The sequence below is a fragment of the Papio anubis genome, chromosome 9 (genome assembly GCF_008728515.1).
Source record: "Papio anubis isolate 15944 chromosome 9, Panubis1.0, whole genome shotgun sequence".
Classification (NCBI taxonomy): Eukaryota; Metazoa; Chordata; class Mammalia; order Primates; family Cercopithecidae; genus Papio; species Papio anubis.
In genome coordinates, this window is record NC_044984.1 from 4446851 (window position 1) to 4468068 (window position 21218).

At 49.3% G+C, this 21218-nt stretch overlaps 1 protein-coding gene across 1 annotated transcript; it reads right to left on the reverse strand.

Annotated features, from left to right (window-relative positions):
• Positions 1-382: 382 nt before the first annotated feature.
• FGF6 (fibroblast growth factor 6) lies at positions 383-14494 on the reverse strand. The gene is made up of 3 exons (XM_003905824.5): positions 13834-14494; positions 12757-12860; positions 383-2835 (listed from the first exon to the last, which is right to left on the reverse strand). The coding sequence occupies exons 1-3, from the start codon at positions 14177-14179 to the stop codon at positions 2659-2661; spliced, it is 627 nt and encodes a 208-aa protein (XP_003905873.1). The 5' UTR covers positions 14180-14494; the 3' UTR covers positions 383-2658.
• Between the last annotated feature and the right edge of the window lie 6724 nt (positions 14495-21218).

Below are 21218 nucleotides of genomic sequence, written 5' to 3' on the forward strand. Positions count from 1 at the left end.
GAAAGCCCTTGAGAGAATTCCTTTGCATCGGAAGGATTTTAAAGAGTCACCCACACATACCTGCCTCCAAAGGTGGTATTCAAAATACTTAGCAACCAGCTAGGCGCCGTGGCTCATGCCTGTAATCCCAATAGTTTGGGAGACTGAGGCAAGTGGATTGCTTGAGCCCAGACGTTCAAGACCAGCTTGGCCAATATGGCAAAACCCTATCTCTCCAAAACTAAATACGAAAATTAGCTGGACCTGTAGTCCCAGCTACTCGGAAGGCTGAGGAAGGAGAATCGCTTGAGCTTGGGAGGTGGAGGTTACAGTGAGCTGAGATCACACCACTGCACTCCAGCCTGGGCGACAGAGCGAGACCCTGTCACAAACAAGCCCCAAATACTAGCAACTGATACAGCATCGGCCCTGGTACCAGTTAGACAGACACCCAGCCCCTCATAACCGGTGCTGGTGCGACCGCAGTGCAGCGGCTCAGTGTCATGCCTGCTTGACCGTAGGCACTTCGTAGCTTCTCCTTCTCACTCCTAGCGTGAAAAATGGAAGTGGACATTTGGGGAAATGCCTTGCCAGGATTTGAGCAACGTTGTGATTCTCTAGAGACCTGAAGGAAGGGGCTGGCAGCCTGAGGCTTTGGGGACTCTCTTGAAGATGGGTCCTCTCATGCCATGTGAGCTGAAAGATCTTGGAAGAAAGGGCAGTATGCTCTGGGACCTACAACGTCTTTCTCCTTTTTTTCTCTGGATCACAGTCACGCCATCCACCGGCCATCCCACACTCCAAGCTCCACTAGGAACCGATATGCACCTCAGGTCTGGAGTGCCTGCATTCCTGATCGACCGTGTTCAAGAGACTGATTGCACTGGACGAGACTCCCTAAAAAACAGTGGAGAGCTTTATCCCCGCCTCCAAGCCGACCTGCACTTCAATATTCCACAGACTCAAGATGGATCAGTTTTCTCCCTTTTCTACCACATCCAAGGGTCGGCCGTGCTCCAGGGCTTCTACTGTCTCTTCCATCTTTGCATACCTGGATGTGGCCTTTTCCTCCTCACCCAGCACATGTTCTCCCTGACATTTGCAGGGCAGAGGAGGTGGCCAGTAAGGTGTCTCTCCCTTCGATTGCCAACCTCCATCTTCAGCTCAGAGTCCCTCAACCCGGATCTATCTATAGATGGATGCAACTGCAAATAGCGAGGTATGTTGAAGATGAAGGTATTTGCAACAGATGAGGGATTGTCTTGCAGGCCGGGGCCCCCGAGAGTCGCAGAGGGCGTCAGGTCATTTTGTAACTCGATGGTTCACATGTGCCAGAAATATTTGCACTCCGATACGGCTCTCTCTGGTTTCAGATTTAGGAACATTCCAATGGTTCAGGAATCCGAAGGCTCCAGCAGACAACATTTATAGTCACTTGGGGAACCTCTGCTTTAAATATTCTCAAAGGACGGGAGGCAAGAAGGCATTGTGCAGCAAGGAGCTGCTTCAGCTTGGCTGCCTGACTCCATAGGATTATCACTCCTCTTCTACTGCAGGGAGGAAGAGAGCACAAAGCCTGGAGGTCACGGTGCCCATGCTGCTGCATCCAGGCACAGCGTGTATGTGAGATGAGGATGAGCAAGAAGGAAGTGAGGGTATCAGATGAGAACTTGGGTGCGTTTCCTGGACGTACTTGGAGAGGAATTGCCATCTGCAGTCCAAAGCCTCTCTACTTCCTTCATGCCCTAGTTTGTCCCCCTACCCCTCGCCAAAGAGGTTGCCATTATTAGGATCCTTGTCATCTGAGGTTAAAATAAGACCAGTTCAAAGTGAGGAAACGTTATGGGCAGGCAGCCTGGACCCTGCTTGTTCTTGGAGCCACACACAGCCTGAGTTCTCCAGGCAGAGTGGCTCTCCTAGAACATCCAGTCCCTTCTGCTGCCTCCACAAGCCTTCCTCAGCTGCCCTGGATGCTGCTCTACCCCTTTCCTCCAAGAAGGGAACCGCTTCTCCCCCAGCTTCCCTGACAAGTCATCCCAGTGTCCCCAGAGCCCTCACTGGCAGGAAGCTTGAAGTGCTTGATCACTCTCTGGTTTGCAGTTCAACCTTACACCCTCTCACTCTGCCGTCTCTGCCCTTTGAGGACAGCTGCTCCCCGCTGACCTGTGCAACCCATGTAATTAGTGGCCTCTGAATGGAAAGATGATTGGAAAGAGGCAGAATGGGAGCACACATCAATCTTGCTGGTTTGACAACTGACATTCTTATAGGCAGATTCCTGCAGCGATGATGCTAGGAGAAAGAAACCTGATGCTTTGAAATGCCATTGCTATGAGAATGTATATAAAGCTGTATGGATATACAACAGTGCACACAAACTCCTACCCTGGCCTTTTCCTGTGCACATGGTCACATTCCACAGGTGTCACCGATACCTTCTCTCCTGGAGGGAGGTCAGAGCATGGGATAAATTGCCATTCTAAGGTTGCTGATTGCAGCCCTGGTTTGAATGGGCTACATGCTGTGGGGTCCAGTGGCCAAGGGAAACAACTGGGGTCTCCCCAAGCACGAGATAAACCTGACTCAGAAGCCATGGAGGGCAAGGGGAGTTATTCGCTTGTGCAAAATTCCAACAGAACAGATGCTGCTTTAAATCCGTGAGCCTTCTTTTGCGGGTCCTTATATCCTGGGAAGGAAATGAGTGACAGTCATGGTCGGGGACACCTTGCTGCCCCGCTTTACCCGTCCGTGTTTGCTCAGGGCGATGTAGGTCCCTCGGTACAAGTCTGACTCGTAGGCGTTGTAATTGTTGGGCAAGAGGGTTTCTCTGAACTTGCATTCTTCTCGGAAGCTGGGCTGCGAAAGACATGGGCAAACAGCAGAGACTGGGTTACAAATGAGGAGTGCTGCAGACGCCAGCTGGGCCGCGCACAGTAGGCCCCCCTGCCAGGTGCCCCTTCCCTTCTCTTTGTGAGACAACCACTGTGAGGTCTGAGCATCCTGGGTGGACAGAACGGTGAAAGGTGAGGATGGGAAGAGGCTGCAGGCTCTCATGGTTTCCTCTCGCCTTCCCTCCTTTACCATAAGGAAACCAAGGCCCAGGGACACAGGGGATGATGGTCTGTGCCACACGGGGCACAGCTGAGGCTCTACCACTCAGGTCTCCTGACTTCCAGAGTACTTTCTACGAAGTCCCCAGATGGTAACTTGCGCCATTCAAAGAACAGACCAGGAACTGACACAATAAGCTGTTTTCTCAAGTCCACTGTGAGAGGGAGTCTCCTGGAGCAGGAGTGAGAGCCCAGGGTGCTATTTCGTGACTTTTCTACTTCCTAGTTGTGTGACCTCGGGCAGGTTCCTCCCCTTTCAGCCTCAGTTCTCTTTTCTGCAGACTGTGGTGGGGGAAGAAGGAGAGAGGTGGTTGGTGGAGGGGTAGGAGACACAGGGGATCTCTTAAGCCCTTTCCAGCACTGTCTGTCTCTTTCTTTCTGCCTGTGGTTCCTCAGTCTGTCTTTCCTGGTTTAAGTCTCAAGGTTTCTATCCTTCAAAAAGGCCCATTCTCCGTTTTGACTTTGAGCCTAGAAGGTGTCTGGTACCTCCTAGACCAGGGGTCCCCAACCCCCAGGCTGTAGACCCGTACCAATCAGTGGCCCATACCAGCCAGGACCCGGGCTATACAGCAGGAGGTGAGTGGTGGGTGAGCAGAGCTTCCTCTGTGTTCCAGCCACTCCCCATCGCTTGCATGACCACCTGAGCTCCGCCTCCTGTCAGATCAGCAGTGGCAGTAGATTCTCACAGGAGCAAGAACCCTGCTGTGAACTTTGCACGTGAAGAAGGATCTGGGGTTGCCTGCTCCTCCTGAGAATCTAATGCCTGACGATCTGAGGTGGAACAGTTTCATCCCCACACCATCGCCCCATGCCCCAACCCCTCACCCTGTCCATGGAAATAGTCTTCCAGGAAACTGGTCCCTGGTGCCAAAAAGGTTGAGGACTGCGGTCCAAGACAATCATAGTTCTCCAGGGACACGCAGGAACAGAGATGGTGAGGAGCAGGGGTTTTTATGGGGAAAAGGACCTGGTTCCCAATGTGACAGGTGATGCCAAGGAGCCTGGGACCAACAAAAAAAAATGGCCCTTTCCATGCTAATTTGGGGCCCTTTCCATGCTAATTTGGTAGAGGAGTGTGTGTGGGACGCCTGTTCAGAACATGAATGCTGGACTTTCTGTCTCACATGCACAAATTCATTCCCAGTACATCACCCCAAGTCCTCCTCTTTTCACTGCAACCTGCCTGGGTGGCTGCCCTGAGGGAGTGGGCAGGGATTTCCTGCTCTTGTGGGGAAGCAGCTGGGTCGGGGCTAGAAGAACAGAGAGCGAGGTGGGCGCCAGAGACCCAGGATCTACTCTTGAAAAGAAATGTAGAATGAGAAATGGGTGGAGGATAATTTCTGACTCTTTCTTGCTCGGGTATAAAAAAGTCCCGCTCGATGGCTGCCGGGCTGTGCCAGAGGTGTCCTCTACCTTCTGTAAAGGAATTGTACTGCTAGTGTCCCGTCTTGCTGGCAGTGTAGCTGGACGAGAACCTCTTGCTGTTCTGAAGGCTGGTAAGTAGCTTGCTCCTCAGGGCCCCAGGACTCCCAGAGCCCTTTCAGTGGACCCCTCTGGCAACATTTAGAACAGCCATACTTTCTTTCCCAATGGACTCCAAGATCCCTGAGATGAGGACTGTGTCTTGCTTGGTACATGATGCTGAGTGGATGGTGGTTGAATAAGGATAACATGGCTGGTTCGGTGGCTCACACCTGTAATCCCAGTACTTTGGGAGACCAAGGCAGGAGGATCACTTGAGCCCAGGAGTTTGAGAGGAACCTAGGCAACATAGCGAGACCCTGTCTCTACCAAAAAAAAAAAAAAAAAAAAAGGCCAAGTGTGGTGGCATATGCCTGTAGTCCCAGCTACTCTGGAGGCTGAGGTGAGAGAATCACTTGAGGTCGAGGCTGCAGTGAGCCATGATCACTCCACCGCACTCCAGCCTGGGTGACAGAGTGAGACCCTGTCTCAAGAATAAAGAAATAAGTAAATAAGGACAGCACTGACACGTCAAGATACCCCTACATGGGTGGCTCTTTCAACGTAATGTGAGTGTGGGTGAGGGGACAGCCTTGCCTGTGGGAACACAGGGAAACCCCCTCATACATTTTCCCCATCTTCTTCTCTCACGCTCGCAGCTTATTAACAAAGCACTTTCACTGATGTTAACTTGCTTGAGATAAATGTGAAGGCATTCACCAGCCATGTCAACAGGTTAATGCCACGCCAGGGGATGGGTATTCATAACTTTCCTGTTTTCCTTGTTAGGGATGCTCAGTGAATATTTGTGGATGAATGAAGGGATGTCCTAAAGGTAAAAAGGATGAACTAATCAACATAGGTCAAGAACATATTTGTGGCCGGGCGCAGTGGCTCAGGCCTGTAATCCCAGCACTTTGGGAGGCCAAGGCGGGCGGATCACGAGGTCGGGAGATTGAGACCATCCTGGCTAACATGGTGAAACCCCGTCTCTACTAAAAATGCAAAAAATTACCCAGGTGCGGTGGTGGGCACCTGTAGTCCCAGCTACTAGGGAGGCTGAGGCAGGAGAATGGCGTGAACCCGGGAGGCGGAGCTTGCAGTGAGCCGAGATCGCGCCACTGCACTCCAGCCTGGGGGACAGAGCGAGACTCCGTCTCAAAAAAAAAAAAAAAAAAAAAAAATTTGTGCCACAGCTTTGAGGTTAGACTGATGACCATGGCCTCTTACTTAGCTGTGTGAACTTGGACAAATCATTTAACCTCTAAAGCTTCAATTCCCTCATCTGTGAAGCAAGAACAGTAAGAAAAATTATGTCATAGAATTGGACTAAGCATTAATGGAGATAATGCATGGAAAGTCCTGGGAACAATGCTTGCTATATAGTAGAATTAAAAACAAATTAGTAGCAGTAGTATTCTTCTCCAAGTAAGTCATGAACTACTTTACATTAAAAGCCTCAAAAGACTGCCTTACCCTGGATCACCAGTCCCGTAAGACTTGCTGTGGGTTACTGGACAATTCAGCTTTTAAGCTCTGCGGTTTTTGACGGAGTGCCTGGGAGACAGTGAGCTTGCATGGAAGAGCAGGAAGCCAGAGAAAGGGCAGAGGCTGGCGCTGGCTCTGAACCACAGCCCCTCATTAGGAGCCTCTCTGGACCCTGGTTTCTTGCCCTGTGCGTGGGGCATAGAACCTGTCACAGGACTTCCCTTGTTGGTGGGCCAGCTTGGGAGCAGCAGCACCAGGAAAAATTCAGCTGGGGACTGATTGAAACATTCCAAGTAAAGCTACGCGAATGAGGACTCCAGTACAGATCAAAGAATAAAATAGAGTCCGGCGGTAGATCCCAACACACACATGGATGTAAAATAAAATGAATCTGACATGAATGTAAAGTAAAAGTGGTATTTTAAATCACTAGAGAAAACATGGTATCGGAACAACAGAATGGTATTCTATTATAATGATAATAAAGTTTGGTGTGTATGACTTTATCCCTTACCTCAGAATAAATCCAAAAGGAGCAAAAATTTAAATGTAAAAAGGAGAACCATTAAAATCCAGAAAAGGGTTTTTAAAATAAACTCAGAATCAGGAACATCTTTCTAAGCAGGACAAAAAAAAATTAAAGCCATTTAAAAAAATTAATAAATTAGTCTTCTACTTGAAAAATATTACCTTAAATAAGAACAGAAATGGCAAACTGGATGAAAATCCGTACAATACACATATGTCAAAGAGTACATTTTGTTACTATATTCAGAACCCTAAACTCACCAGAGAATGAACAACATTTATAGAACAGAAGATTCCCAGGAAAGGAAGTATCAATGGCATTTAAGCAGAAGAGAATATGCCTAATAAGAGAAATGTAAATTATAACTGTGAGATCACATGTTTAGTGGCCAGATTTCAAAGAGAAAAGCATTTGACACTATGCTGTCATTAGTGAGGGCATAGAAACTAGGAATTCTCGTTTAATGTCCTCCGATGTGTACACCGTTATAATCTCTATAAAGACCAATTTGGCCGCATCTACCAGAGTAAAGGATGACTATAGCAACTGATCAGCAATCCCACTTCTAGAAGTTTATCTTACTGACATATTCCCACACATGCACAAAAGTTACTACAGTATTAAATAACAAAAGACCAAAAACAATGTTCTATTAGGAGAGGAGTAACTGAGGTGGCTCAGGCCTGTAATCCCAACACTTTGGGAGGCCAAAGTGAGTGGATCACGAGGTCAGGAGATTGAGACCATCCTGGTCAACATGGTGAAACCACATCTCTACCAAAATATAAAAAATTAGCCGGGCGTGGTGGTGCATGCCTGTAGTCCCAGCTACTTGGGAGGCTAAGGCAGAGGAATCTCTTGGACACGGGAGGTGGAGATTGCAGTGAGCCGAGACCACACTCCAGCCTGGCGACAGAGCGAGACTCTGTCTCAAAAAAAAAAAAAAAAAAAAAGAGCAACTGACTCAGTTATGGTAGATCCACATGATGGCATTCTACAAGCCTTGAAAAGATAAGAAGCCTCTCTGTACTGACATGAAATGGCCTCAAAGATACATTGCTAAGTGAAGACACAAGGTTTGAAAAAGTGTTAGCATAGTATGCTCCTGTGTGTGTGATTTTAAAAAGATGATAGCAGTGCGTGCACGTGTGCCTAGGCTATTTCTGGAATGATACACTGGTAACTGTGGCTGCCTCTAGGGAGAAACTCAGTGGCTTCAAGACGATGGTAGGAGTGAGACTTTCCATAGAATATTCTGATACCTTTTCTCCTTAAAACAAGTTCATGTGTTACCTAGTCAAGTAAGTACATTATTTAAAGTGGGAAGGGAATTTACGGCAGCAGACGGGCCAGGAAACGAGCGAGAAAACATTTTGATCAGAAACGGGTGGTCTCCTCCTTGCTGGGTCACAGCCCCTCTCCACCCACCAGCCTCCCCCCTGTTCTAACTTTGTATGTCCCTGGAGAGTAACCCGCCCAGTCAGTTCCAGAGAATTTATTTCTGATCTGGATGGTGGTTAAGGGAGAGGTTTCATGTGTTGTTTGCAAGCTCTAGAGAGGAAATGAAATCTTGAGGTGGAGGAAGGGGAAGTGGGAGGAACTGAGTGACTTGGACAAGAAACTCTCAAGCCATTGCCCACTTCCCGGTGCCTAGAATGTGTCCATTTGAGAACCCAGCCTCTTCTAAACGTCTGGGCCTCCTAAAACATGATTGTTTAAGCGTGGGTGACCATGGATGTATAGATTGTACTTTGTTTCTCTGGTTGTTAGATTTTGGATCATTCAAATCCACTCCCCCTCAACATACACACAGTTTTTTTGTTTTTTTTTTTTTTTTTTTTAAGTTTACGACTTTTTTTTTCTTTCCATTCTGCTCTTTTCTCTAGCCTGTCTCATATCTCTGGCCTTCCCCAGAATCCTATACAAAAGTAAAGTGAAAAAAGACAACTAGTAGATGAAGCTTGTGTTAGAAGCCCTAACCTTCCCCTTGCTGCTCTCTCTCCACCCTCAGCACCCCCATCTGTGGCACAAAGGGGAGATCATGCATTTTCCCTGAATGCTTCAGGTTGATTGGATTTTCCTGCTGCCCAGAGTGATGCTCAAGACCTAGCCCCTTAATGCATCTTCATCAGAGCCCTGAGCTTTTGAGTTCTCATGGCTTGGGAATGTTGGCTCCTCAGCTCTGATGAAGAACGCCCTCAAGCCAAGTGAACGCCATGTTCATAAAAGCAGCTACCGTTTATGATTACTTGGACAAATGAAAATCATTCCACTGGGTCGCATTTCCTGGGCCTGCCGGGCTCGAGCCCCAGCATGACAATGTCTTCAGTTCCGTGTATGTCTATTCAGACTTCTGTGCATTTGGCACGTGCTATGGAGAAGGGCATTTTGCAGAGGAGCAAGCACATCCATGGGGTAGAAATGCCCCTAAAAGTGTGAGGTGGACAACACAGCCACCCTCTTGCCTTTAGAGCTCAGTCACCTGGACCAATGAGGATCTAATCCTGTCTTTAAACATCTTCATCCTGTGACTGCTGGGGCCATTTGCCCCTATTCCTCCTGGGAGTGGTTGGATGGAGAAGGATGGGGTGGAAGGATGTGGGCAAGAAGGAAAAATAAACCAACTCTTTGTCCTAAGACTGTCTTCTACAGCCCTTGACTGCTTCTTTTCCTGTCTTTAGCTGAAATATCGTCAGCTCTGAAGATGCCTGCGTTTTCCAACTCTTTTTCCTAGCACACAATTGCACTGTTGATTTCGGAATGTTGGAAAGTTTTTCATCCGGTGTCTCATTCTTCTCACTCCTGGGCGGCTCTTTGTAGCAGGCGGGGATTTGTATGCAGGGCCTCAGGCCCCTCATAAGGGCATGCGCCTCCCGCTGCTCTCCAGGTCCATCTCCCAGCACTTCCTCATGGTGGGTGTCCTTTGTCCCATTCCCTCAGGAGTTCTGTTTTCTGCTAGAGTGGCAGCTGAACCAAGGCAAAGCTGGTCCTCCCCTCCCGCAATGCAGTGCCCCAGATACTAATCAAAAGTCTCTGGAGAAAATCAACTTTCTCCTTTGCACATTGTCATACTGTTGATGAAAAGCATGTAAATGCAGTTATTCTTAGTAAAACGGAAATCACTTGAAAGCATAACTGAGTTGCTGGCATCTTTTTGCTAGTCTATTCTTCTCAACCAAAGGATTCTGATAGAACCACCGCCAGGTGGAGATCCTCGATGTTTTGTTTTGTGAATTTTAAAGGGGACCCAAGGGGGCTAGCATTCACTGATTTCTGCCTCATCCTGAGAGAGCAGAAGTCCAGGCCCAGAGAAGTTCAGTGACGTTGCCCAAAGTAAGACAAGTAGCTAGAGGGTAGGTCGGCCAGGAACTGGAACTCGGGTCACGGAGCCCTGAGACAGGGCTGCACACAGCTGTGGCTGGACATGTGACCCTGCAGACCCGGTGTCCGCAGCTGCACAGGGAGGGTGAAGATCAAATGCCCCTCCTAGGGGTGCTGCGAGATCACGCTCGTAAAGCCCTCTGCAGCCTGTGCAGCCTGACACAAGCAGTAGGCCAGTGCTCAGGGCACGGCAGCTGTTTATATTGTCTAAAGCGGGGGCCCGGCAAGCTGTCCTGAGCCTCCCCGCCCCTCTTTCCAGGACACAGATATGTGTGAAGCCACTTCTAGCCAGGTTTCCTTGGCCCTTATTCTCTGCCCACGAGTTGTTCCCTTGTCCCCCTCATCAACACCTCAGCCCCAGCCCCGTTTCCCTCCCCCACCCATGAGAAATCGCATGTAGTGGCAGTGGCAGCTGAGCCTGGGACATGAGGCAGCTCAGAGGGCTTAAAGGGAAATAGTGTGAATGAAATCACCACCCAGCGGGAGTCTTCCTGGCTCCGGGGATCAGTCGGCAATTGTTTTTTTAGACTGTGATAACGGCCTCTGAGGGGCAGAGAGGGAGGGGTAGAAGTCGCTCAGGAGCATCTGGTCCTGAGCCACACGAAACGTCAGGTGCCCCAGGCTTGGGGCACAGCTGTCCGGCCCCACTCTCTGTGTGCAGGCCCGGCTGGCGCTGAGGTCCAGGGAGGAGAAGCTCCTTCCCTGGAGAAGATGCTCTTTGGCCAAATGCTACTGAGGGTGAAGGTAGGAGGGGTGGGAGGGCGGAGGTGAAGGGGGCGGGGTCCTTTCTCCAGAAGTTCCTGGTTCTCCTGGACTCTGCTCATTTAGTGAGCCCAGCAGTTCATCAACCTGCTTAACTCCCTTTAAAGTCATCCGTCAACAATGGTGCTGCAGAGTGAGGGCTGGGGCTGGGGCGGGGGTTTCAGGCATTGGGAGTCAGCCTCCTTTCCCTTCTGCTATTCTGAATGCTCTTCCCCGCTTCGCGGCACTTTCTCTGACGGTTAAATCTTATATTCCCTTCCCCTGCCTTTCCCAGCTTCTCCTTTCAGGGCCAAGAGATTTAAAGTGGGAAGTGGGTAAATATCCTTTCTATTTGTGCATTTTCTCCTCCCCACGATTCATTTCATTTCTGGGTAGGAAGAAAATAGTAGTAAATAGCTTGTTGATAAAGGTGACAAGGAGAAAGAAGAGTTTATGAAATTTGTGCTTTCTCCCAGGAGATTTACTTGCTAAAACGTTCCTTGCTTGCATGGAGTCCCACACCCAACAGCCCAAATTCTTGGCTTTCCTGATCGTATGGGATTCTGGGCATTATGCAGGCTGGAAAGAAGGGGTTCTTTGGGATGCTGCACTCTCCAGGGGGGGAACCTGCTCCACCAAAACCTGCGTTGGCCCCAGGCCTCTTCCTGTCCTCACCACCACTTTTCCAGAGAGAGAGTAACAAGGACATGTCTCTTCTGTCTCATCTCACCCACTCTGCAGCTCTCGGTTCAGTGTAACATGGGGAGTGGGTGGTACCCCGCCCTCCAGAGGCCATGTAGCCTGCTGTCCCCCAAGCCTGCCTGTGCCTCAGAAACACCTGGCAAATTTAAAATACAAAAACAAACGGATTTCCAGGCCCACATCTCAGCTCTGTTGAATAAGAATCTCCTAGGTAGGTACCTGGAAATGCATACTTTTAACAAGTTTCCAAGGTGATAGAGATGCAAACTGTCCACAGACCCGTGTGGGAGACCCACTGATTTTAATGCATGCTGTATGTCCACATAAACCAACCCAGACTGAGAGATGTTAGCACCACAGATTATGGGACGGAGGCCACCTGGTGAACCTGTTCTTGTATTTCATAGACCTCCTATGTTGGGCCCCCCCTGGGACCCAGTGCCAGTCCTGGGTCTATTTCTTCACATCCCAATCCTCAGTTTATCCTCCAAGGGGCAGTAGATCAGCCCTCCACACCCTCCCTATAAATAACTTTGATATTTTTTGAGGCCTGCTCTGAGGTCTTCCTTTTTAGCTTGCTTATTTCTGTCAAAGGAACCCTCCATTTCTTCAGCTTCATAGGGGTGTTTACCCACCATATTTTGGAATAAGGCAAATGATGGGCCGAGGGCTGCAGGAATGAGTAGGTCAGTGAGAGAGCGGAGGTTTTGGTCAATGTGCTTAGAAGTTGGTGGCATTAACCCAAGTGCCAGCACTGGCGCTCCCAGGGGTGACCTATGGGGGTGGGGATGGGAATGGGTGAGACTGGTACCTGCCTAAAGGGTGTAATGGGTAGGCTGCTTCTCCAGCTTATACGATCAGACACCAGAGGATTGAAAACCCTAGCGCAGAATCTCAGCACACTGATGAGGATGAAAACGGCCTCCTATTCCGCTTTTTCTGCGGCGCACTAGGCCGGGGCATCTTGCAGGGCACGTGCCATGGAGCAGCACACCCAGGCAGAGAGATAGGCTTGCTCTCGGGGCCTTGCCAATGCAGGGAATCACACCTGCCCGCAAGCCGGGATGCCAGAATGCGGGTTTCCCTCTGGCCCACGGGCTCCCTGAGCTGTGGTTTCTGTTTAGTCACACAGACTTCAGCCGGCAGGTGGGAACAGAAGAAACACGGGCCAGAGCGGAGGACAATCACCCATGAGGCTGAAGACGCAGAAGCTGCAAGGCCCCTCCCTTTCACAGGCTCCTTTTAACAGCCTTTCCTTTCCCATTTAGATAGTCACTTCTCTACTCAGAATTTCATACTATTTTCTTCAACTGCGTAAGCATCGAGCCCTGTAAACCTGGCACTTCCCCGGCCTGGTGAACTCACCGTTGCGTACAATCTTCCTTTACTGTTCATGGCAACGAAGAGCGCACTTCTCACTCCAAAGAGACTCACCACACCTCGCTCCACGGTGGAAATTTCCAGCAGGCCTGACAAGGAAAGCGGGGCCACATTACCCAAGGCTCGTGCAAATCACAGTGGGAACTTGAGCCGACAAGGGCATCTCAGTCCATCCCCATTCTCCTAGAAAGCCAGACTCCATCACCCTATCCACGATCCCTGTCACTCTAGGAGACCCTGGCTGCTGCACTCATCCAGTGCTGCCATTGTGCTGTTAAAAATCCAGTTCTGCAAGGGAAAGTTCTCATATCAGAGTTAGGGACTGCAATGACCACTTAGCTACCTATTTAAGATGAGCCTTGACTCTGGGCTTTCATTGACATAATTACTTGAGGTCCTTGACTTGAGTAAAAAACTACATTCTGATTATTAGTATTCTTAATGTGTACTCTACATGTTTCAACAAATCTCAACCCCCTTGATCTTGAAAACGCAGCGGCCACACCATGGCTGATAGCTTTCTTGGATCCTGCGGCCCCCATCCTTTCTTGGATAGGAGACTAACCATACAGCAAGCCGACAACTTGCAGGATAAGAACCTGGGGACAGAGGGAGCTCGCTGAAATAAAAAGACGGATGTGCTCCAGTTGGACATTTTGCAATTGAATTTCCTTGCCTTCTCCAAGAAAGAAGCTGAATAAAAATCAGCTTGTGTCAAATTTGATCTAAGTATACTAACTCATTCTCCCTACCCCTGCCTTGTGGGCTTCCCAGACTAATGGTTCCCAGTGGTCTTACAAGGCATCAGATGGGTCAGTAATGCTGAAATAGTTAGTGCCACGGAGGATCTAACCAAGGTGATGGCAAGGAACACCAGGATGCTTGGACCCCAGTATACTGAGCCTGCACCCAGCTAGAGTCACGTGGAATCATCTAAGTGGTGAGCAGCATTTCTGTCCCCATTATAGTGCATCCTGTCCACTAGAGCATGGCCCCTTCACCTTTTAGCCCGGCATGAGCCCAAGCCCCCAAACGTCCCAACTGGCTGCAGCTGGCACTCACTGTAGGGGTTCTCCTCGTGGGTCCCGCTGATCCGGCCGTCGGGGGGCACCTGGAGGTGAAAGCCGATGCCCACGTTGCAGTAGAGCCTCCGCTGCCGCTTGATCCCCACCAAATAGCCACTTTCCCAGTTCACCCCGGCGATCTCTCCAGCTAGCCCGGCACGAGACCTGGACAGCAGGGTGCCCCAGCCCCTCGAGTCCAGCAGCGTGTTGTTGGCACGGGTGCCTGCAGGCGAGGGCACCACCATGCCCACTAGGATGCCCAGGAAGACGAGAGCCCACAGCGTGCCCCGAAGACGTCCTGCTCCCCGGGACATAGTGATGAACAGCCTCTGTCCCAGGGCCATCCACCTTGCCTCTCAGGCACGTGGTCAGAATTAATGGCCCTAAAAATACCGCCCTTCTTGTTTTTCTCCCTCCGGCATGGCGGCAGGGGCTTATTTTTGGAAGGCAGATGAAGGCTGCTGACATGAAACCAAAACCTGCAACGGGCACTCGGGTTGGGAGCAGAGGGACCCAGGCTGAGCCGCGGCCGGTAGAGACCATGGCTCGGGGACGCTCTCTAGCTCGCCCGCTTGCTCCAGCCCGAGTTGATGATATTTGATTTGACCTATCTTTATAGTTGGTTCAGCAGCCCGGCCCTCCCCTCCACCCATCATCACCCTGACGTCAACCCGCCCGGCTCACTTATCCAGGGCTGTAACATTAACCTGCTCTTGGGCCTGGCTGCCTCCCCAGACCCCCATCACCCTCCACGCTCCCCAGGGGTTCTGGGAGCCACTGTCATTCCAACTATGAGGCAGGAATGAAGTGAGCAGGGAGCATCTCTGGGGGAGGGGGGAAGCTGGCTGGGGGCCCAGGGAAAGAGAGAGGCGAGAGGCCACCCAGGACCCATATTGGGCAGAAGTTCTTTGCCTGGCAGCGCTGGCTTCCTTATTTAGAGGGCAGTAGGTAGAGGCAGGGATGGGAAAGGCTGGTGGTGGTGATGACCGTAGCCTGCAAGTCACCCTCGAGAGCTTTGCATGGAAACAGCCCGTGGTGGAGGGGAACACCAAAAGGCCAAACCCTTTCAGCAGGAGGGCATGGAAATTCTCAGCGGGTGGGGATGGGGGTTGTTCAAGGAGCTTTAAGATTGTGGAGGGAGGGAGGGAGGGCAAGGGCAAGGTTTGCCTGCTCACTGTCCTGGTCCTGGCATCCACCGAGGGCGGAAGTCGTGTCTGGCCTTTGACATAGCCCCCTGGCCATTCTCCTCCCTGGATTTATCCCTGGCATGTGACTGATATTATTCCCATTTCACAGATGAGGAAGCTGAGGCTTAGAGAGGTTAAATGACTTGCCCAAGTTACCACAGCTAATAAGTAGCAAAGCCAGAACTTCTAAGGTTTGCCTGAGTCTAAAGCCTGTGCATGTCTAATGTTTTCAGTAGAAGCTGGCTGGCCCACAGAGTCTATTTAGCTCCTTAAATGCCAATAGCACATCACAGAGTTATTTCAGTAGCATAAAATGATTCATTTGTTAAAAAAAACTTGAGTGTCTTTGATGTACATGTATTTGCAGATAACTTCTGTATTTGCAGATAACTTTTGCTGGGCTGATATTACATTCAGAAACTAGTGAAAGTATTTCTGCCAGGAAGCTATTCCTACACTCGTTTTTCCTTTTCCCATATTACTTTTAAATAGATTACATGTCTAACTGAAGTGAGAAAAAAAGGTAAAGCTACCAGAAAACCCACCCCACAAATTGCTATACGATATAAGAAGGAACTATTAATATGTCTCTGAGGGTGAATAAGTTAACAAGGGTCACCTGGGGAATTGAATTAACTTGAGTTTAAAATCCTATTTCTTGTACTTCAGGTCTTAATCTGTTGGTGAGACATTAGTGCTGATTGTGCAGGGATTGGAAGGAATGTGTGGGGGGTGATGACAGTGACATACAGATGGATTTGAGCGTCCTGAGCAGTAGAGCTGGTCCCAGCAGGCAGCTGCCTTAGCCACACTCTGCACCCACGTTGCAGGCTGCAGGTAGCCTGAAAAAGCTCCTGGGGTGAGTTCTATGGCCCAAGGACTCTACCGAGGCACCACCACCTTCCCTCTGATTCTAAACCTTCTGCTGTGCCCTGGGTCCCAGCCTCTGGTCTGTGGCTTCTACCTGCCTTCTCTCTGCCCTTCTGCCCGTTCACTGGGTTCGATGCTTTGGTTCAAATTTCTGTCAAGCCATGTGTTTCAGTGTTGCCCTAGACATGCCTTCTCAGATCCTGTGAAGCCCAGACATCTGTCATGACCCTCAGCTGGTAAACTGAATGGGGAGGGACATAGGCTCCACTTGTTCCTGCTGTCACCAGGGGTCCCCTGGCTTCCCCATTGGCTTCCTCTCCCTTCCACTGCCATTGTCCCAGACCCAATCTCATCTCACCAGCACTGCCGTTTCTCACAAGGAAAGATGATGCCTTAGAGGTTCAGATTGAGTCTACTATGTTGGCCTTTGTTGGAAAACTGTTTTTAAAAATCCTTCTGCAAAGTAAGAGGTTCATGAATAATCCAAAGACAAAGTTGTCAACAAAAAGAACTTCACTTTGGATTTCCAGCTGGGTTTCATATGGTTACGCTTTCATGGATGCAAGAGCAGTGGGGACACTTTCTCAGTGATGTTGTTTGGAATCTTGTGTTAATTATGCTGGTGGTCCTCACTCAGGGAAGAGACAGTCCAGAAACATGTTGGATGGTAAGGAGAAGTCAGTCTGAAATTCACACTTGCCTTGGATAATTGGAGAGGTGCTCACCAGTAGAGCTCAGCATCTCTGTGGAATTTCTTGGAACCCATCCACTTTGGGACTGCCTTAGGAGACAGATTAAACTATAACAAGGTCCATGCCATATACCAGTAAAAATGGTAAAGCTTCTTAGATTCACCTCATCCTGGGTTCCTCTCTGTGCGGAGGTTGTGGTTCATGTCTCATAAAGCAATGGGCTTTGGAATGGGGACACCTGGATTTGAATCTCAACTCCACCATTTAGTAGCTCCGTGACCTTGGGAAAGTTCTGGACCTCTCTGAGCTTCATTATTTTGTCGTCTGCAAAATGAGATCATTGCTTCCTAAGCTTGTTACAATGACTCGCGATAATACATGCGACTGGCCCAGTGCAGCGCATGGTAGAGCTATTTCTCAGAAATTTTCCTGAAACACATTGAAAATCTCACCCAATTAAAGAGGACAAACCAAAGTGAGAAAGACCATCTCTTATCTCAGGGGGTGGGAGAGACACGTGGGCTTCCAGCTCTTCATTGCCATCCGCCAGAGCATATGTTGTGATGGCTGCTAACATATGCAGAAGCAGGCAGCCCAGATTCCTCAAATGTTCTGAAAACCAGTGAGTGCCTTGGTGTCGTCCCCTGTTAAATTTAAAACTTAAGTAATTCATGCTATTAAAAAGCCTGGGTCTTATTTTTATCGGGTGATGCGATGAGGCCCTGTTCTAAATGCACCTCCTCTGCCTGTCTCTATAGCAACTTTACTGTGCTTATATAGCCATATATTTTTCCTGAAGGCTAATTAAGTTGACAACTGCTAGGTCTTCTTGGCTTACCAGATTTGCACTTGACCCTTGTCTTGGGGCTTAGGGACCCCTGTGGATGTGAAGTGATAGAGAAAAGAGTAACAGGTGGAAGAGGCTTCCCTCCATGGACCCCTCTTGCAAATAGTTGGCCAACAGCCTTTGGGGATTGTCAATCACTCTCGCTGGATGAGCCAAGGTCCAGTGGAGGTGAGTAGGAAAATATGTTCATGTCTGTCTCCTTCTACAACAGGGTCCTTGTCCCCAAGGGGGATGCCACAAAATACAGGTTTGTCAGATTTGGCAGTGCTTAGCCACACCAACCTTCTGCATCATCTGCATGGCAGAACGCCCTCCGTCACACCAGGTGGTTGCTCTCTGTGACTCCTGTGTGTTACATAATCGAGATCAAATGCCTGAGTGGTGACCAAAAGGAAAGCACGTAAAACCCAGATACGCCTCATCCATGTAGATTGTGAAAAGCTGAGCTTACTTGTACTTTTTACATTCGGTTTTGAAAAACTAGCATTTGCCTCTTTCTGTAGATAATTTGGAAAATATGGAAAACGATAAGGTGGAAAACAAAATAGCTGTTTGTGCTTAGCGTCTTTGTCTCTTTTGTCTCAAGGTCTGTCTTTGTGCGAGCTTGGCACAGCGGCCTGGAACCCTCCCTGTATCTCCTCCCCATCTTGCTCAGACAGGCACCTCCCTGCTTTTTTTAGTGGTAGAGGTTGCTCACTGGATTTAATCAGCATGAGAAGGACACTTGTAGAGATGAGGATCTAGGAAGGATTCCTGCCCTAGGCCTGAGCAAACAGGGACATTTGCAGCTCATAAACTTGCTACAAGAGGGAGAATTGAAGAGAAACAATTTCAACTGATCAACGGTGTCCAGGTAGAACTTCTGCAAGGATGAGCCAGCTATTAGCTTGCTAGCAATTCCCTAGGGAAACCTAAACTTTGTACCTTCCTAGTGGAACTCAACTTTTCCCAGGCCTCATTAATAGTCATAATCCACATTTCCCTCGTTCTTCCTTCTTCCAACTCATGTGGAACTTCACCCCACTACAAATCACCCCCGAGAGATTTCTGCAGTTCCACAGCGTGTCTCACACATGGTCACGAGCACAGTGTTCCTGGGCACACTGCCAGGCACCTGTGTGGCTCACGCTGTTCTCCAGCCCTTCCACCTCCTGCTGGGCAGCCCGGGCGTGTTCCCTTTCTCACTACAGCTCAGCACCTGAAGCCCTCAAGGAGCCAGAGCTGCTTTATGTTCTGTTTCAAAGCCAGGAAGAATACCTTAGCCCCTGTCTTCATGTTATACCTGTTAAAGAAATACCTGGCCAGTACTACTCATGCCCTGGTGATCTGCTCATTTGAAGTTTTTTCAGACTCCCTGCCCTGCAAAGGACTCAGTCTTGTTATGGGTTGAGCTGATCAGGTGGTATTCCCATTTCCTTCCATGTGGATTATTTTTCTGGAGGCCCCTCAACCCCTCAGACAAATAGACTTCTGCTGGGGCCGGCCCATCTGCATTGTCCGTATGTGTCTGAATCCTGGCTTGAGTTTAGACTGGAGACCCTGCCCCACTCCCAGAGACCCCTCCGATGGGGAGGGAGGGAGCCCCTGAACGCGCGGCTTTGTGGTCTGGTTCGTCACCAAGTATTTGCAGAGTTTTCTGGGAGAAAGCATATGATTCCCCTCTCGACACCAGAAATCATCTTCTTGCGTTAAAGTGCTTCTTGATCTATCCCTTCAATCCGAGCCCCACTGTGGCTGTGTCTCTCAGCGTGACTTCCTGTCCCCTAGTGCTGTCTTTCTTCTCTGTCTCACTCACGCTCTCCCCTTCTCCCTCCTTACTATGCTCCAGCCGTACATGCAAGTCTAGAGGCTCAGCCAATTGCCAAGAAAGCAGCACCTCAGGGCTGGCTGACCATCACTGCCACACATCTCAGCTGAATTTGCAAAGGGGCAGAGGAGTCGGATAACTTTCTGGAACCTCGGAACCTAAGGGATTTTGGCTCCGCTCAGAGTTTTGCGGTTTCTCAGATTTATCTCTCATGATCATCATCTAATAATACCTGCTGTGTGCTGAGGCGGGCATGCACCCTGCCAGCCACCATGCAAAGTTATGTAAAAGACTCAGCCCTTAGTGGCAGGCTCCCCAGTGTGACACAGAAGGCCCTCCCTGTCGTGACCTCTCCCGGCCTCTCCAGCTCCATCCCCTGCCTCTCCCTCTCTGGGAATTTTTGCTTCAGCAACCTCAAATGGCCTGTTGTTCCCAGGCATACTGTGTGCTGTTTCTGCCTCATGTTTTTGCTCAGACTGTCCTCTCTTTGCCTGGTGAATTGCTTTCCTCTTTAAAGAGTCAGCTTAAGTGTCACCTCCGGAAGTAATCCTTGACAACCTTCCACCTGTCTCTAAACTGGATTCAGCGGCCTGTTCCCCTCCCCGCTTTCCCTGCCTCATTGGTATTTCACACGATTATCTCTGTCACTGCCCTTACTGGGTTTTAACACTCTGACAAGGTACTGACTGTGAGAGTGAAATCCTTAAGGCACCAGTGGCGTCTTACTGTCTCTGGATCTTCAGAACCGAGCACCGTGCCCGCCATGCAATACGGTTTATGAAATGTTTGAATAAATGTGGTTGAATTAAAGGCTTTACATCCATGGATTTCACTAGACGAGCTGTTCGCAAACAAGGGCCAGCCCTCTGTAGAGGAGTGATCAGAATTTTGGTAGGAGTGGGATATTCATTTAAAAAAGCACTTTCAATATGATGATTTGCATGTTGTCATTTAAAACACTTACATTGAAGACTCCTGCTTTCACTGTGATGGAGAAACCTATACTTGACTTGCGCTCCCATAATAAACAACAAGAAAACTGGGCAAATGAAACAGCAGTTTTTAAACATTGGATAACAAAGTGCAGGACTATGATCCCTGAAAAAAAGGAAACAAGTAAGATGGATCCCACAATCCCCTCTTCTTTCTGCCTGGAGGCACTCTCCAGACCTCAGCGCAGGAAAGGAGAACCCACGCAGAGTGCAGGGGTGACGATGAGTGGAGGGTTCGGAGACTGAAGTTTGGTGAGGCTAAGGCAGTCACAATTTGCAGGACAGAAGCCAAAGCAGAGGAAGCAGCTTAGAGAAAGAGCTGCAGAAACCGGCATAGGTTTGCTCTTGTGTTTGTTGCTGAAAGCAAAGCCACATAAGCATGGATGAAACTCCGTGAAACTAGGAAAAGCGCTGCCAGAAAGCAGTAAGGTGAGCCATCCTGAGCGCTCACACGGGGAAGCTTTGTTCAGACCAGCCAGGTGGAGAGAACTAGGTGTTCTCAGTGGAGAATATTCAGTAGAGACCCCAGAAGGGTCACGTCTTGGTAACAGGGATAAATAGGCTCTGCAGGAACTGGATTTATTCTCTTGCCCCAGATAACAAAAACATTGGAAAAATACATCAAAGAACAGTTTTCAAGACTTTAGACATCAGGCAGCAAAGAACAGTGATTCTTGAGAAACGAGGAGCTGAGATGACTCCTACACGTCTACCAGCTTACTGATTTAAGAGAGATTTCAGGCATGGCGCAGGGAGGAGAAACCTTGTTGGATCCTGGAAGACACCTTGAATTGAGGAGATGAAGCGAACTGAGAAAGACTAAGGCAAAGAGGGCTTTCAGGGAAGAGAACCAGAGAAGAGAGAGCTGCACAAAAAAAGAACGTAGAGATGCATTGAGGGACCCCCTCAAGTGGTCACAGAGTCCTGATTAGCACGTGTGTACAGTACCTGAGGCTGGAGAAGGAACTAGGGGAAAAGATTAGAGGGA